The following is an 18,314-nucleotide window of genomic DNA, read 5'->3' on the forward strand; positions in this document are numbered from 1 at the left end:
GGGACAAAGCCTGAAGTCTTCTTTTGAGTGTTTCTCGGCAGGATTTTACCTGAATAAGACCAAGTGAAAACTGGGAAGAACTTTAGGCTTTGGGCTTACATGTGATAATGCTACTATCTAACAAAGAGATTTGCTGGCTGGAGGTTTTTGAAAATTCTATTAAAATTATTCACTATTTTGTCCCTTCAAACCAGCTCTACCTGCTGTCAATTTTATAGAATAGGGTCTATCCCAGAAAGCATACATCTGCAGCTCTTACTATTTATTTACATCATGGTAGCATCTGAAAACCCCAGCTGGTGTCAAGGCTCCATTGTGCCATGCAAATACGCAGAAAGACACAGTCTATGCCCCAGCATGTGGTTCTTCACAGCACCACATCTCCTCATAGAGATGTCCCAGCTTGACACTACACTGAAAAGAGGTCGGACAGACTGACGAGCGTGAGTGGATGTGAACCCGGATGTGTGCACTACAGGGGAAAATCAGATTCTACTGCAAAGGAGAAATAATGGCACTTCCTCCAAATTTACTCAGAGCTGAAGTGGAGGCAGAAGGAAACATTGCCACTACAATCTGAGGGGTGGGGAAGGAAAGGGAAGAAATATTTTCTCAGAGCCTACTTCATTTCCTAAACACTGCTCTTGCTGAAACATAAAACCCTCCCCAGAAAGGATGTTCATAACAGGGATAAGGAAAATAGAAAACTAATAATTAATGCCTCTTACTGAGAAAAGCCTTGTGGTGGTAAAGTCTAGAGCCTCCATTTTGTTTTTGTGAACTGGGGTGACTATTAGATACCAGCATTGCTCTTTAGCAATTTGTAATTTTTTTCTTCACCCAGCACGCAGTCAACCTGTGGAACTCCTTGCCAGAGGATGTTGAGAAGACCAGGTCTTTAACAGGGTTCAAATAAGAACTAGATAAATTCATGGAGGTTAGGTCCCTCAATAGCTATTAGTCAGTATAGGTAGGAATGGTATCTTTAGCCTTTGTTTATCAGAGACTGGAAATGGATGACAAGAGAAGGATCACTTGATGATTACCTGTTCTGTTCACTCCCTCTGGGGCATCTGGCATTGGCCACTGTGGGTAGACAGGATACTGGGCTAGATGGACCTTTGGTCTGACCCAGTGTAACTGTTCTTATGTAATTGAGAATTCTAATGAGTCCTAGCATGCTCTTTGTTACCCAACTCTCTATGTCGTGCAAAGCAACATTGCTATAATGAGGCTGATTATAGCCGTTTTGTGCAGCTGAAAAGTACAGATGTGAGTGGGAAAATGGATACAATGCAATGGGAGACTGCAATATGGATACATGCACAAATACTAACCATATAGTGAAATGGGGAGGTTGTCTGGCAAATACAGTTTAAGCTGAAGTGGTATTACTTGTGCTGCAGAACCCCAAAATGGTATGGAATACCATTTGTAAGGCAAGGGGGAATTTCTGTAATGCATCATGACTGATTTATATATATATAGAAAACACACAAAACCCTTTGCAGGTAATTCCAATAAAGTTGACAAAATTAGACCATAAAATAAGACACACTTCACTAGTTATAGGCAACTTTATAACATTAGCCCAGGTCACACAATTAATACAAAAATACAACTGCTATAACGAAATATATCCTAGAATACTTGAGAAGCTGACTGAGGAGATATCAGAGCTATTAGTAATTATCTTTGAAAAGCCATGGAAGATGGGAGAGATTCCAAGAAGACTGGAAAAGGGCAAATATAGTACCCATCTATAAAAAGAGAATAAAGACAACCCAGCCAGCTTAATTTCTGTACCAGGACAGATAATGGAGAAAATAATTAAGAAATCTATTGACAAACATCTGGAAGAGAAGGTGATAAGAAAAAGCCAGTGTGTATTTATCAAGAACAAATATTGTCAAACCAACCTGATAGCTGCACTTAACTAAATTCTTACTGTAAACAAGGGGGGAGGAGCACCGATCACCTGCAACTCCAACACCTCTAATCCTGATCTAAATGGGAGGCCTTAGAGTGGGGAAGCAGATGCTGGAGAGCGACCCACCTAACATTCACCATGCAGCAGTGGATCATGCCCCAGGGAGATGGGCTTGGTACCCTGTTCTTGGTGTTGTAATGTGGGGGTCAGGGCTACAGCAGTACCACTCAGGTTTGCAGCATTAGTGGAGGGATCATGATTTCTGTAGGTAAAATTGACTCTGTGAAACCCCCCTAAAATCGTCACTGCTGTGAAATCATAATGATTAAAAAATATAGCTCTACAATGAACATTTCCTATGGAATTCTTTGGCTATGTTATGAAAGAGTAACTTAGCATCCTCACCTGGATAGGTGCTGATGGTGTTGATGTGCGTCGTTCTGATGACCCCTACTCGAGTTCCCCGGTTGTTCTTCATACACATGCAGACACAGATGGTGATGCCGGCAATCACCCCCATTATAAACACAATGCCAAACACGATTCCTGCTATTGCTGTGCCTCTGCAATGTAAGAGGAAATATGCAGTCAGTTTCAGCCAAAGGCAGTTTAAAAAAGGAAATCCTTTTCTCGTCAGTTGTTCCTAATTTTTAAAAAAATGCATACTGATGACTGGAAATATCACATAAATCAACCCATCATTGTATCGAAGCAAACAAGAAGATCCAAAAGCTTCCAAGGGTAGCCAAGTTAGTCTGTACAGGATAAACTTAAAAAACAACAAATGGTCTGGTAGCACATTAAAGACTAACATGTAGATGGTATCATGAGCTTTCGTGGGCACAGCCCACTTCTTCAGATGACCACAGTATTAGATGTCCAGAACTAAAATAAACAGGGGAGAAGGGAAAGGGGACGGTGGAGGGAGGGAGAGAAGGAAAAAATGGAAGGGGGAAAAACAAGAAGAGGCAGTGGGTATAAAAATATCAAGGGGAAAGCTGAGCTGGAATATAACAGGAAAAACAAATAGTCTACTTATAGCTTTCCCCTTGATGTTTTTATACCCACTACCTCTTCTTGTTTCCCCCTCTCCCATTTTTTTCCTTCTTTCCTCCCCCTCTTCTCCCCTATTTATTTTAGTTCTGGACATCCAATACTCTGGTCATCTGAAGAAGTGGGCTGTGCCCACGAAAGCTCATGATACCATCTGCATGTTTTGTTAGTCTTTAAGTGCTACCAGATTATTTGTTGTTTTTTAAGTTTATTTATGAAGAGCCAAGACACAAAATGAAACAATTAACTCAAATTCACCCAGTACAATAAGCTAGGTTGTTCTCTCAATTTACTATATGTTAAATTGTCCCATTCTAGGGCATACATACATGACTTTCAAATATTGTGCAGATTACTTTTTCCTTCTCCTTCTTCATATTATGCAGTCCTCCCCCTTCCCCCGCCCTGAAGGTTTCACTATTCTTTTCTCTTAGGAAAAGTTAAAGTTTCCCATAGTAATTCCAAAGGCATCCCAAGGTGCTTGCCTGGCATGGTTCCATTTGCATTGTTCTTTGTATTTGCTATATTTGGGGTTACAACATTTTCCTAATGCACAAAACTGTGTGTTTGTCCAGTTCTAGGCTCACAGATTAGGAGAATCTATTGTGAACAATAAGAAGCAAATTCAATGTGGTCGTTCTTTCTGAATTTTTGGGGGCAGCCAGCATGTATATTTGCACAATGATTAAAATAAAACAAAACAGTCATAGGTGCTCAGTTCACCCCACTTATCTCTTCCTCACAGTGATTAATCAGAATGTAGTTCCAAACTATTTGGATGAAGGAAGCCCTGTTGCAGCTTGGGTCAAAATTCTTCTTTTAGGTATACATGAAGAGCTCCAGATATCAAGGACTGAAATGGCCTCTTCTGATACACCTTAGACTCTTGTTAGTCTGTGCAGTGAGTGAAGCATGCACAATGTATGATAGTTACAACTTCTGTACACAGAAAACACAGTTTATTGAATATTTGTGCATCATTTTACTTTCAAACCAGGACTCTAGATAGTAATCTTGTGGATTCTGTAATATATATTTTATCCAATATAATTTGATAGTTTGATCAATAACAGGTAAGCTACACTAGGATATATTACAATGCAGAGAATAAAAAAATTTACAAAAACCCGATGGTTGATAATAAGGTTTATAACACACTGGTTTTCATACACAAATGTCAACACAAATAATTAGAAAGCATGTCAAAATATTAAGTGTCCAGCTGCTACAGCTGGGATCAATGAAAACTGCAAGAACCCAACTCTTCTGAAAATTCTATGTATTTAGGAGTCTAAAGATCCAGGGACCTCTCTCGAGCCACAAAGGGGGCTTAAGCTCAGTGTTTTGTGGTCAGGGGAATCCTCAGCCCCTACTGAGGCACCCAGGCTCTTTATACAATGAACGAGGCGTCTCAGGTGCCTGTGAATGAGACTCACAGAGACCATCACACCCAGAAGACACATAGGCTATGCCCTCAATTAGGCTGATGTCCTCAAAGAGAGTTAAATGCCTGACTCCCCTCAGGAATCAGTCACAAACCCTCTCTTGACAGCAGGCACCTAAGCTCTTTCTCACAAAACTCAGTGGTGGTGGCCCCTTCACTGGCTGATAGCCTGGCACTTAGCAGGCTTGCTCAGGCAGTGTGGGGGATGCAGATGCAAGTCCCAACTCTACCTGTCTTGAAAGAAGGCTTCCTGAATTCCAAGTGTGCCTCAAAACTACCAGACAATGGGCTCTTCTGGGGTGGGTCTCTCCATCTCTCCTGTTGAAGCTATGCCATTTTCTCATAACATATCTTTATGGTTATTACAGCAGGGACTGGAATCAGGGTTTCCCAGGACTGTGGCCTCACCATTAGACTACAGAGTCATTCTCTCTGGCCCAGTGCATATGTAAAGTATTTTAGAAAACATTAAAAAAGCACTCTCCCAAGATGCGAAAGACCTTAGCTTCAGGTACCTGATCTGAATTACTCAGAGGGCAGATTTAAATCTCACTCTCTCATGCTCTAACAACTGGACTACTGGGTCATAATAAGTTCAGGGACAACTCTTCCATGTTCTGTAGGGGGCCCAATCCTGTAGTCAGCCTTCAGGAATATCTGAGAGAGCAGGCTCTGCACCTGAGATAGGCAGGGAATTGCCTAGTCTGAGAATCCTGCAGGGTTTATGTGGTGAACAGCTCAGTGGTGTCAGGAATTAGATTGCCTTTCTGTTGGTGAGGATGCACCTTTATCGGTGCAAACAGAGTCGCCTAATGACTTTATGCACCTACAAGTTTAGGCAGCAGTTGTGTAGGAGTTCTGAAGGTTTGCATTTTAGATTTAGGTGTTTAAAGTTGTAATTAAGTGCTTAAATCTCTGCTGATCTAATCCTTAGTGTTCACCAGCAGGGGTCGGTATTCGACTTAAACTCAAGCACAGAAATGTGATACATAGGAGGCCCTTATTTGTAACATAAGAGAATGTTGCAACATTAGAATATGTGAAGAGTTCTTCCAGTTTTCGAGTTCATCCAGTTCTTGCTGGAAGCAATTTAGGCACTTTTGGAACAATAGGTGCATTAAAAAAATTTACAATTCTGGAAAGATGTTAGTGAGATATTCTTTCATTTACAAAGAGTTTTCTTATGACACTACCAAAAATAAGACCAAACAAAAAGCAAAGGCATAATGAGAGCTCCATTTATTATAAACAACTGCAGAACTGTGAATGCTTCCATTTTAACCAGTAAGTGGATTAATCATTGTGACCTTGCCCGGGACTGCAATATCAGAACCTTGTGCTTAAACTATGTCCTAGGAGGGCAAAACAGCACCTGGAATCAAACAACCCCAGACTTCTGGCTACAATTTTAGTGTTTTTTTTCCATTTGTATATGCAAAGAGGGTCTCCCACATTAATTGTTCAACAGTAACATTCCAAATGTACAAATCTGCTCTACCATACTCATTCACTCAAGCTCTTGAGATTAATAAAAATTTACTATTTTTTCATTATAAAAGTGTACCAGTGGAAGGTGAGCCAAACCACTGTTAAAAGAATAAAGGCCAGTCCCTGCCCCCTAAAAACTCTCCCCCAATCTCAAAGCAAAGAACCACCCACCTCTCTAGAAACAGCAATTGATCTATAATTGCAACAACATAAATACGGTGGGCCAGAATCTGAACTCTTTATGCAGAGTTAATACTTTACAACATCAGGGTTATGTCTACACTACAGTGTTAATTCGAAATAGCTTATTTTGAAATAATGCATCTACACACAAAATGCATTTCCAGCAGGGCACCAGGACAGGACTTACTGTGTGGGATTGCTGCCTGAGGCTATCTGAGGTCTGTGCTTAAAGGGAACCCCCTGGACAGCCAGTTCTCAGGTTTCCCTGCTTGCTTGTCTACCTCGATGAGGGACAGCAAAACATTTTGTCTCTGCGTGGTCTTGTTGTCCTCACTCGGGACACCACAGCACTCTGCAACATGGAGCCAAAGCTTCCCCTGGGCACTCTGGTGCTTTGCTGCAAGCCTGGATGCTCTTTCTGCAGGCTGCCATCCAGGAGGTCCATTTGGGGGCTGTCAGTATCCAAGAGGCCCTGTGGGAGAGCTTCCACCCTGAGGAGCACTAAGAGCCTCCCTGATCCGCCCCACTGGGGGCTTGTGCCTCATTCCTCCCTCACATCATTCTACTTACCCCTCCCTAACCCCCCTTCCTGATGTCAGATAAAATACACGTATTTTCATGAACACAAACTCTCTTTATTTAACAAAACTGGGGGGAGGGATGAAACTCTGGTGAGACTGGGGAAAGGAGGTGGGAGAGGGGAAAAGAGAGAGTGGGAGAGAGGAGGGGGAAACCTGGGCAGAGGGAGCTGGAAGGGGGAAGCAAGGAGAAGAAGGGAGAGGGTAAGCTCAGGGCTCAGTTGTGAGAGTCTCGCCGGACCAACTTGTTTTTCATGTAAACCTGCCCCTGGGTTCACATGTGGCCTTTGGTGGCCAGGCTGGCAGCTATCCTCCCATAGATGGTCGCGTTCCTCCATCTAGTGCGGAGATCATGGACGTTGGGGGCATCCCCCCCAAACCTGAATAAGGCCCATGATCTCCATCTTGGACCAGGAAGGCGCCCGCCTTCTCTGGATCCTGGCAGGCTCCTGGGAGCTGGCAGACTGCTCCTGGGGAGCGGTGGAGGGCTGGCTGACAGTGGCTTGCTGGCTCATGTTTGGGGCCATTGGGTCGGGGGCAGTGACTGCTGGCTCTGGGCTGGCAGGCTTGGAGCTGGCACAGGCACTGTGGCCAGAGTCTACCCCTTTAAGGGCTCTGGGGGGGGGGAGGGACGACAGAGAGGAGTGTTCTTTGTTGTGGCTGGAGTGGCCACCAGGGCACCCTGGGAAGGCTGGAGGCCCCCTATTTCGAAATAAGTGTCTACACAGAGCTTATTTTGAAATAGCTATTTGGAATTTATTTCAATTTTATTCTGAAATAGCGGTTTGGTTGTGTAGACGCTTGGAAAGTTATTTTGAAATAAGGGCTGTTATTTCGAAATAACTTTGCTGTGTAGACATACCCCAGCAGAACTGAGATCAATGGGATTAATAATGGAGTTTGGTAAAATCATGTGTGGTAAAATCTGTCCAAACACCTGAATGAGGAGCAAATGATATTAGTGTTCAGATATGATAATGATACTTAGCCCTTGTCTATACTTAAAAGTTTCCTGGGATAACTATGTCCCAGGATAATGCTTGTGTAGATAGTTATAATTGCAAAAAAAAGTGCTTTTGCAAATATAAGTTTCAGTGTGAAAGCTAAAGTAAATCAAAAGTTCTATGTTAGTACTAGTAGGCCTTTTATCAGTAGACTAAGTCATAACCCCCCCCACCAAAAAAAATACACCCGTAACCAACACAGTCCTGCCAGCTAAACTTTTATGTATAGACCTGGTTTTAGATTCTATGATAATGAGCCCAAAAATTGCCTCGATATCTAAACATTTTTGTTTCTATTTATGAAGTCAGGTTTTGTATAAAAGTGGTGTTTATTAGATAGTTTGTCAGTGAGAACATGAGACATAAAGAAGAAACTGCTTAACTTAAAATGGCTTCTTTGATGAAACAGCAGGTGATCCAAGTCTGCTGAATCAAGACCCACCGGCCATATATTTCATATTGTCATGTGAGCCAAGTACTTCAATTATTAAAAAAAAAAAGATTAAGAGGATCTTGAAGAGAATGTAACAGCATTAAAGTTCTATTTGCTAATCAGCTGAACAACATCAAAAAGAAACATGCTATGAAGAGGTCCTGGGCAACCACAGATGCCACTGACTTCAGCTAAAGCTACAAGTGCTCTGTACTTCTGAAAATCTGGCTCCAAAAGGCTAAAATTCTCAGACTCAAGTCCTGGCATGACTAGAGTGTCAGAATAACTGATCTGTAGATATGCGAAAATAAAAATACTAGTTCGCTTTGTGGATAACCTTTAGTATGGCTACAATGTATGAAACAAAATAATAAATATATTTACTTAGCCTTCTGACATGGCCAAATTTTTTTACTCCTATTTTCATGTTGCTTTTCAATGAAATACCCTATAACAAAATGTCATTTTATATTATAAATGCATGCTTGCTATCTCTCTGGCTCTCTCTCTCTCACATCTGTCACACAGATGACATTATTCATGCTATCACCACTGCAAATTTCTTCAAGGGGGAGCGTCTTTAGAGAAAAAGGACTGTAAAGCAAAGGAAGACCTAGAAACTGCACAGCAGAATCACATAGCAACTATCTGAAGGAAAGAGAAAACTTTGAAGTACAAAAGTTTAAAAGAAACCTTATGGAAGGTTCTTCACAGAAAAGATATGCACATAGGGAGAAAAAATAGCCATAGAAATAGTGATGGAAAAGATTATACAGAAATGTAAATGGGGGAGAAGAAAAGATTTTTTTATAAGAAAAGGGAAATTCCAAGGGACATTCTCAAGGTAACCATAAAATAGTCAAAAGACAAGTTTCCTTCCTCCCAGCTCTAACCACACATTTCTATTTTATCAGTCACTACACTTGGGCTGGTGCAAGACCCATGGGAGCACTTCAGATCTTCAGCTAGGATGCAGAGAGGGAGGCTGCCAGTAAACAGTGATCCAAGAAGTCTCTGAACCTCATGTGCTAACCACACTACATGCGCTGTCACCGAGGGTGGTCTTGGGTGGATGAAAAGGAGAATGGCCACAAGTCTGGCCACTATGTGCATGCGATGGCCTTAACACCCTGCACAGATGGCATAGGGGCAACAGCCTCTTCTGTGACTCAGTGGTGTGTAAAGGGGAGTGGGGGAGAGCACAAATGGTTCTTGGGATGGGGCCATAAAGAAACTGGGAAGCGGGTCTTTCAGGACCTGCTGACATAATTACAGGATCAGAACAAAAACAGAATGTGTATTGCGGATAGGGTTGCCAGATGGCTGAAAGAAAAATACCGAACCCCCCTTCCCCCCCCCCACGAAAAAAAATGCAGGGAAAAAATTTTGTTGAAGGAAAAAAAAGAGGGGTGGGGGGACAAAAGTTGTTGAGCTAAAAAACCCCCCCACAAAACCCCGAACATGCTTCATTGGGGGGGGTAGGAGGGGTCAGCCGGGAAGAGAGCGCTGCTGGCTGGGAAGGGGAACCTGGAAACAGCTAATGGGGAGGGGGGCGGCAATGGGGCTGACCGGGGGAGGCGAAGGGGCCAAAGGGAAGCAGGACTGGTCGTGGGGGGGGGGGGAGGGTTGGGTGGAACAGGACTGGCTGCAGGATATTGGGGGAGGGGAGACCAGCCGGAAGGGGGCAGGGCTGGCCAGGAGGAAAGAGGAGTGGGAAGCACAGCTGGTGAGGTGTGTGTGTAGCGGGTGGGGGCCGGGAGGAAGGGGGGGTGGAAAGCAGGGCTGGTGGGGGGGTGGGTGTGCAGCAGCGCTGGCCGGGGAGATCAGGAAGAGGAACGGGCCAGCGGGAAGCAAAGCTGGGGGGTGCGGGTCAGGGGCTGCGGGGCTGGCCGGGGTAAGGGGGAGGGGAAAGCAGAGCTGGGAGGGGGGATGCAGCGGTGCTGGCCAGGAAGAAGGGGGGGCCGGGAGGAAGGGGGGTGGGAAGCAGAGCTGGTGGGGGCGGGGAGAGGTGCAGCGTCGCTGGCTGGGGGAGACAAGGAAGAGGAACGGGCCGGCGGCAAGCAGAGCTGAAGGGGTGCAGGGGGGCTGGCCGGGGAAGATCAGGAGGGGAAGTGGGGGAGAACTGGCAGGCTGGGAAGGGGGAGGTGAGCAAATTGGCCGGCGGGGAGCGGGACAGACCCGGGAACTTGCTGCCTGTCCCATGCAGGGTCCCGGCGACGCAGGAGCAAGGAGGAGGCTTCCCCTCCTCCTCACACTCAATCGATTGAGGGCTCCCATCAGCAATCGCGGCCCCACCTCCCAGCTGGGACTCCCAGCCGCTCCCCGCACCCATGCCAGGCTTCCGTCCGGTGCATAGCCGGAAAAATCAGAAAATACCAGACATTGCACATGTCTGTTATTTTCTGATTTTTTGTTACCGGACAGAGCGTGGAAATACCAGACTTTCCGGTACAATACCGGACACCTGGCAACCCTAATTGCGGAATGGGTGTGGGGTTAAAAACAATAATCCTCCCACATTGCAAATACGAATGCTTTGGCCAGCAGCTGCCACTCAGTTCTGAAGGAAGTGCCACCAGTAGCAACGCAGATGTGAGGGAGGCAACACGGTTGCTAGTGGTGGCACTGCCTTCAGAGCTTGGTGGCTAGAGAGTGGCAGCTGCTGAATGGGGCACTGTCACCCTTATGGCTGTGTTGCTGCAGGTCTTCAGAAGTGGGTGGCCAGACAAAGGATGTGCCAAATTGCACACATGATCGGGGGCACCACTGGAGAAGTTTGTACACCACTGCTCAAACTCATAGGGTTAAGTAGTGACTACTGGGGCCAGGACAGTGACTGTATTGTAGCTCCACACCCTAATCTAGGAATGGGGAACCTTTTTTGGGCCACAACAAAAATCAGTTGGGAGGCGCAAGCAAGTGAAAAGCAAAAACCAACTCAGGCCCCCTCAAAACCGCAAAACAAAACAAAAACACAACCCTCACTGATGTGACCCCTAACTGAGAAGGAGAAAGACACTCCCCACGTTCCCCTTGCTCACCAAAGTCTGGGGGGATCTAACTTGGCAGATTTGGTACACTCCAACCCTGCAGTGGGTCACTGGGGAGGCTAGAGTAACAGTGCCAACTCTCCAATGCTGGGCGCTGGGGAGAGCCCTGAGCCTCGGAGCCAGATCCAGGCACACCAGGGGCTGCATCTGGCCCTTAGTTCTCCACCCCAGCCCTAATCCTATGTTGGTGTGGGGAGATTTCACCTACCTGGCTTCTTTCCCCAGCAGAAAGCTTGATAACTAGGGATTTATGCAAATGAATTTCAACTTTGATTAATAAAACAAATACTATATTTCTAGTGACATCTACGCATTGTGGCTTGTGTGCCTCCGAAGCATAAAATACATATGATCCATAGCTCAGATTACTTCAGAATAATTGTGGCTATTGATCATCCCTCCCTGCCTGAAAACAGGGAAAAATGTAGAGGTTTTCTTCCAATTTAAAGACCTAATTTACAAAGAGTTTTTCTACTGCTATTTAGCAGGGACTTAGCTCGGCTGACTAGACCCTCTACTGCTTCTCCAGCTCCACAATGAGTCAATATAGACTTTCATGCATCAAATAACACTCCATCATGTTGAGATCTGGTTTGTTAATGCAAAGTTCACAAGAAAACAAGACATTACATTTAGACTTCCCAGCTGTCCCACAGCCCTTAATACACAATTCTTAGCTCTGGACCTGCTGAGACTCTGCTCCAGCAGGCTCTCTCTGCACTCTAACCTTCCTAACTGCCTGCTGCTCTCTGCACAATTGCACTTCGCAGTCCTCCACCTGGAAGCTAAAAAACAGCTTTCTATAGAGCAGGGTATGCTTCCATCTCGGCTCCTTTAACTCTCTCCTTGACCTCCAGATGCCCTTATATTTCCCAGCAGGCCTGGTTCTGAGTCACATGCTCACATCCCTTGTAACCTGGACTTAATCCCTTCACTTGGGGTGTTAGGCTGAGCTCTGTACTCTTCAAGGATCAGCTCACTGTGTGACACCCACAATTATATCAGTTTAAAATGCAGTGCAGAGTTAAAATAACACAAGTTTCTGGTATGAACATAGTTATATGGGTGTAAAAGTCCTTTTGCTGAGATAGTTGATTCTGAGAAATTTATAGAAATCCAGCCTAACATGGTGTAAGAAATATTGTTCTTACAAGACATATGATGGATAGTATCCTCACCACGTTTTACTAGGTTTCAATACAGTAGGGAGGTACTCCTTTCATGATCTGATCTAGTTGCCAATTGTTGGCACCAATGGTTTGCTGGTTTTGAATTGTTGTAAATATTGTACATCAACAATTATTCCTAGAGGAATTCTATGCCACTGCACATGTGCAGAATTCATATGTTCTGCAGAATTTTCGTTTTTCTGCAACAAGTACATACTGCCCTAGAAGTGCTGCAATTCTGTCTTTCCCCCAACAGAAGCTACTGTGGTGCCAGAACAGCCAAGAGCATGGATATAAACAGGCTGTTCTAGTGCCACAATCTAGCTGGGCAAAAGGCAGAGAACTGAACCACTTCTTAAGCAGAATGTATTTTCTGTGAGGAAAAATAAAATTCTGTGTGCACAAAGAAGCACAGATTTCCCCCAGGAGTAGAAGTTTATTACAGCACCTGACCTGTGGAGCCAGGTCAGGATAGAATGGGACACACTGGGCTGCTGGACCAAGAGGAAGGGTGTCACAAACTGGACTAGCTGGAGGACAGACTGGAGTGTAAGTGCAGGAGGTAGTGAGGTGACAAAACCAAGCCAAGAGTTCAATGGGAGTGGCAGTGCATGCCATATGGTGATGAGGAGAGGGCAGGGTACAGGGACACATGGGGATAGGCTAAAGGAAACCATCAGATTGGAGATTCTGGGAACAGGGGCAGAAGTGCTTGATGAATGGGTGAGGCTTGGGATTAGCCAGGGTCTGCATGAGAGAGGCTTCCTAATAATTCTGCCCTTCCTCCCCCCAAAAAACTGTTCCTTTTTTCCTCTCACCTACACCCAGCAGCCCTCCACATTACTTCAGGCTCCTTCCCTCTCCTTTAGGTCCTCTGTTACCCTTGACATACCCAAGCCCTTGGACTGCTTCTGATGGGCGTGGAAACACAGTTCTGTATTGTAATTTAAATGAATTATTCAAAATTCTATATTAGTATGCCTATTACAGAATCTATTTGTCAAAAACAAACAAACAAACAAACAAAAAACCCCAGACTCTTACCAGTCTATATTGTCACAGGAATTCTCGCTAGAAGAAATTCTAAAATAAATTACCAAAAGAATCAAAACTGGCATGATTATGTTGTATTATTTGGACAAATACAACACAAAGAATTTTGCAGAATTTTAAAATATTGTGTTGTATGCGCAATTTTTAATTTTTTGGCACAGAATTCCCCCAGGAATAAATCATGTAGTACAAATGTTGGAAGATTAAGAGTAATAGCAATATGTCTTTTAAAGGATTTTTCCCCAGTGTGTTCAAAAATGAAGCTCTAGGAATTAAGGAAGTCATTTTCCTGAGATAACATTATAAAAATAATACTGTATGCTCTTAGATCCTCTGTTCTAGCATATAGTATGTTTGAAAAATGAACTCTCTAGACATCTAATTAGGACAGATTTTGTTGTGTTTTGTTGTGTTTATAGCAGCCAGGGTTGGGCAATAAGTGGCCTACAGTTCACCAGGGTTAGCTGGTGGTGCAGCTGCTCCATTTCTCTCAACCAATGGGAACTATGAATGGTGAACCACAGAGAATGGGAGCTGCAAGTGACCATATCTGCGGATGTGAAGGTAAATAAAGAATCTATTGGCCTGCCATGGCCTAACCCTGATGAACTATGTCTGACCCATGGGCTGCTTATTGCCCATCTCTGATACACACAGAATTTCCTCTGAATTTACTGGGGCTATCATTCACATTAGATCTACAGCAAAGATTCAGCAGGCTCATGGGGGTGCACTTTTTCCTCACACACAGAGGGCAGTCTCTTGCCTTCTAAACAATGGGGCTGTGTCTAGACTGCATCCCTTTTTCGTAAAAGGGATGCAAATTAAACATATCGCAATTGCAAATGAAGCGGGGATTTAAATCTCCCCCGCTTCATTAGCATAAAAATGGCTGCCGCTTTTTTCCGGCTCGGAGCTTTGCCAGAAAAAAGCGCCAGTCTAGACGCGGATCTTTTGGAAAATAAAGCCTTTTCCGAAAAATCCCTTATCCCTCTTAAAATAAGGCTTTATTTTCCAAAAGATCCGCATCTAGACTGGCACTTTTTTCTGGCAAAGCTCCAAGCCGGAAAAAAGCGGCAGCCATTTTTATGCTAATGAAGCGGGGAAGATTTAAATCCCCGCTTCATTTGCAATTGCGATATGTCTAATTTGCATCCCTTTTACGAAAAAGGGATGCAGTCTAGACACAGCCTGGGTGTTCAATGTTCACCTCTATCTTTCCAGGAGCAGCTGCACCTGATGGGGATTTACCTCCCCATGGAAGGCAGAGTAGGTTTCTATTACTACTCTCATACAGGGTTTTGCCAGAGAGGGAAGATTTAATTTGTGGCTGAGACACTATAGGTGTCCCCTTAGCAAAGCATGCACTGGCCTGCTTGAATCAGTGTATCCTCTGGCCTCTCAGGGCTCATTGCTTCTGGGCAGACTTTCCACCTCAATGTGACCATAAAGCTAGAACAGATTAATAGAAGTCCAAGTCATCTGAGGTAGTGAGAGAACTACCCTCACTACTCAGTGAAATTGTTTGGCTAGCTGGTACCCAGTGTTTAATGGTTCAATATGTGTCTTAGAGAATATCAACTGCACTAGGACTGGCTTTACAGCCTTATTCTGCTGTCTTCACTTAGGCAAAACTCCTACTGACTGACTTATTTTTGTATTTTAAAACAATTTGTGTATATACGAATATCTTTTCCCTAGTGGAATGGGGTAAAATGATACACAGGAGACACCCCTATACAAGAAGATTCCCCATTCAGCACAGAACTGTGGAATGGTACTATGTCCCCAATTTTAGCTGAGCATTACACAGTGCATTCTGGCTATTCTTCTTGGTTGCCCATGCTTACTAAGGGGCTATTGAGTGTATAGGGACAAATGGGAATACCCTTGAAGTCACTCCAATTTCTGCATGTGCCTGGCAGTCCCCATTTCAGCTCTGATAATATAGGAAATACAAAAATGGCTTAAAGTCACTTTTGCTCCATCTTCCATTCCTGTGCCCAGTAGAAAATGAGAGCAACTCAGAATTAGGGTTAGTGCCCAGTCCAGGTGGTGCTCTACACATGGCTCTCCTTTTAAAAACTAAAATGCCCAAGAAAACACTTTAAGATAATAATATTTATATCAATTACTAATTCAAAGATCTGCACACAAATCAACATTTTAAAAGTACACCAACAGCTACTTTAGGATTTCAACCATTACTTAATTTGTTCTGTTTTACTCAGATCAGATCATGTATTTAAATATGCTGCTGATGTTTTTTCCATCCAAACTGACTTTTCCCCTTCTTTGGTACTCACAAGGTGAATTATTTTTTAACAGCTCAGTCAACCAAGTGCCTTGAGAAATATAAACACCATTAGAAAGCAAAAGTGCAGCATTTTGGGCAGACAGTGAAAACTCTATCCTTCATTCCCTCTTCTCTGCTGGAACTCAAGACAATGTAACACTTCATGGGATTAAGAATAACTTTTGTCTTTTAATATTTTCAATGCATGAACACAGGCTGCAAGTTTGTTACAAGGTTGCACATCCAGTAAAGTGTAGCAGTGGCATATTTAAAGTACCAGAGAGGAAATCATATACTGTAACATAAAAGGATACATAATTACAGTTTGTTCTGGTTTTAGTGTAATTCTTGGATGGACTTTGCAGACAATTTGTTTCCAGAAAAATGTGAGTACAGTGTGCTTACTTCCTTTATGTACATCTGCACACTACTCTTCCTGGCGCCTAGCCCTGAGTGGTTTGTTTGGGCAGTAGAGAAGTCAGCAATGCTACAGAGTGCTCCAAGTAAACTATCCTGAAGAAGCCTGTAAGGGCCAGGTGCCCATCCTCCACAGGGAGAAAGAGCCAAACGATTTCTGTAGTTATGGATCCTCTTGTCTTGTGGCATCCAACCAGTTCTGAAGTGGTAGCCATTATAGTAGCTACTGCTAGAGCGAACTAGCCACACTCAACTGGACAAACAGCCACATGTGGCTAGTGGTTAGTGCATTGGACACCACAACTCTAATCCATTCTGCAATCCCTTCACACAACAATAGCAAGCTTCCAGGATGCTTTGAAACACGCCAACAAGGGGTGTGTGAGATCTCTCCCTTCCTTCATCCACTGTACAATAGCTAAGTGCCTCTACAGCTCAGTTCCTCTGCATCTCAGCCTCTGCACTCACAGAGGATGACACAGGATGTCTTGCTTAGTACATTTGGCACACACATGTAAAGGTCTTCTGTCAAATGTATTTCTTGTAAAAAAAAAAAAAACCTGGAGGAAATTAATGTTGTGCTTGTGGAAATGGCTGAAGTGATCTTGGAACTGAAGTCATGTCTCCATAGAACATGCCTAAGCTATGGGTTCTCCTCCGGGGTACTAAGGTCATTGCAGTTTGCAAACCACCTCCCTTCAGTCTTGGACTCTGTCTCCTTTGTCCCTGCCACAAGGGACAACTCTGGTGCAGTAAAGCATTTGACATCCCGAAACCATTTCAAGTGGGTGAACATCATTATCAGTTTGTACCAGAGTAGTGCTTAGGTGTCTCTGTCAAAGTTCATAGCTCCTGTGTGCAAGTCCCAAGACGAGGGCTCCTGTCCTAAAGAGCTCAACAGACAGAGCCTGGACACTACATGAAAGCCAAATAAAACAGATGGGGGTGGGGAAATCAAGGATGGCAGGAGGACAGGATAACAGTACGATTAAGCCTGTGTTGCATAACAGGAAATGCTTTCATCCCATAACCTGATAATGGCTAAGTAACTAAATTTTGATCAGTCTAGATCTGTTCTATGTTTGAAGCTGAATTTTAAAAGTGAACAGATCCAGATTATAGTTTTGAAATCCTGAGACAATTAGTTCAATAGTAAAGAAATGAAATGCTTTTACTGCCATTTGGGAAAAAAACTAAGAATACATTTAACTTAATACAAAAGTGATACAGAAAAATGCTATTAATACTCTAATATGAAAAACAAGAGCTTTTCCATTTAAAGTATTTTGATCAGGACAGTATCACAGGCTTCCAGTTATTGACTTTGCCTTCTTATCTGTTTGAGGTAGGTGCCACAAAGGTATTTGAACCCCAGCCTCTCAGATTATTTTTATGTGTCTTTTCTCACTCTATTTTCTAATCAGTCGCTTTACTCTCCTCTCTCCAGTCCTCACAATCTCATGACATTAGAATTTTCCAGGAGCAGGCTGGAAAGGAAATGGAGCCTGAAATGGAATTTCCACTTTCTGAAATGTTCCACTTTGTTGTGCTTGCTTCGGGGACTGATCCAGACATTGTATCTATAAGTAGCAGAGGGACAGAGTCATACTTAGATCACCCTTGTCTTATGTTAGACTCTGTTCTGTTGTTTTTGATCACTGATATTCCTGGGTCTATACTACCGTTAAAAATTGCCCCGAGAATCATCTGACCAGTGTTTGTTTGGAAAATGGTTGAAGTCCTGTTTCTTGCATCAATTTTATTTACATCAGCTTCTGAAAACATTTGGCTTCACATGTTTCCATCACTCATTTTAAGAGCTGCTATGTTAGAATCTGTGTTTGCTTCACAGGGTTTCTTTGAACATTTTATTTGCTTTCAATTTGCAATATTCATTTATACTTTTTAACTTGGAATTTGGAGAAATCCAAAACCTCAGATCAAAACTACCAAGGTTCACTTAGGTTTGCATTCTCAGTGGATGTGACATAGCTTCAATGCCAAATCAAATCAGATCATATCAGAAGCTTTCAATTAACCTGTTCCATGTATTATATGATTTTAGATTTCACTGAGAACATCACACATAGCTCTGATCATTATCTGCAATTTTACTCACACAAAAAACCACTAATTAAAGGAGTCACAAGACAAGGCCCTTAATTACAGCCTTGAGAGGTAGAAGAGCACAAGCATATGAGAAGAACATTAAGTGG

General features: G+C 43.4%; 1 protein-coding gene across 2 annotated transcripts in view; it reads right to left on the reverse strand.

The window, feature by feature from the left end:
• CYYR1 (cysteine and tyrosine rich 1) overlaps positions 1-18,314 on the reverse strand; it is a 107,620-nt gene that overhangs the window by 8,830 nt on the left and 80,476 nt on the right. For both annotated transcript variants that reach the window (XR_012897858.2, XM_075910268.2), the window contains exon 3: positions 2,336-2,493. Coding sequence is in view for 1 of the 2 variants with exons in the window: in XM_075910268.2 (XP_075766383.2) it covers positions 2,336-2,493 (158 nt within the window). In the remaining variant the exon portion in view is untranslated. The remainder of the gene's footprint in view (positions 1-2,335; positions 2,494-18,314) is intronic.

Source organism: Pelodiscus sinensis, chromosome 1 (genome assembly GCF_052426305.1).
Source record: "Pelodiscus sinensis isolate ZL-2025 chromosome 1, ASM5242630v1, whole genome shotgun sequence".
Lineage (NCBI taxonomy): Eukaryota > Metazoa > Chordata > Testudines > Trionychidae > Pelodiscus > Pelodiscus sinensis.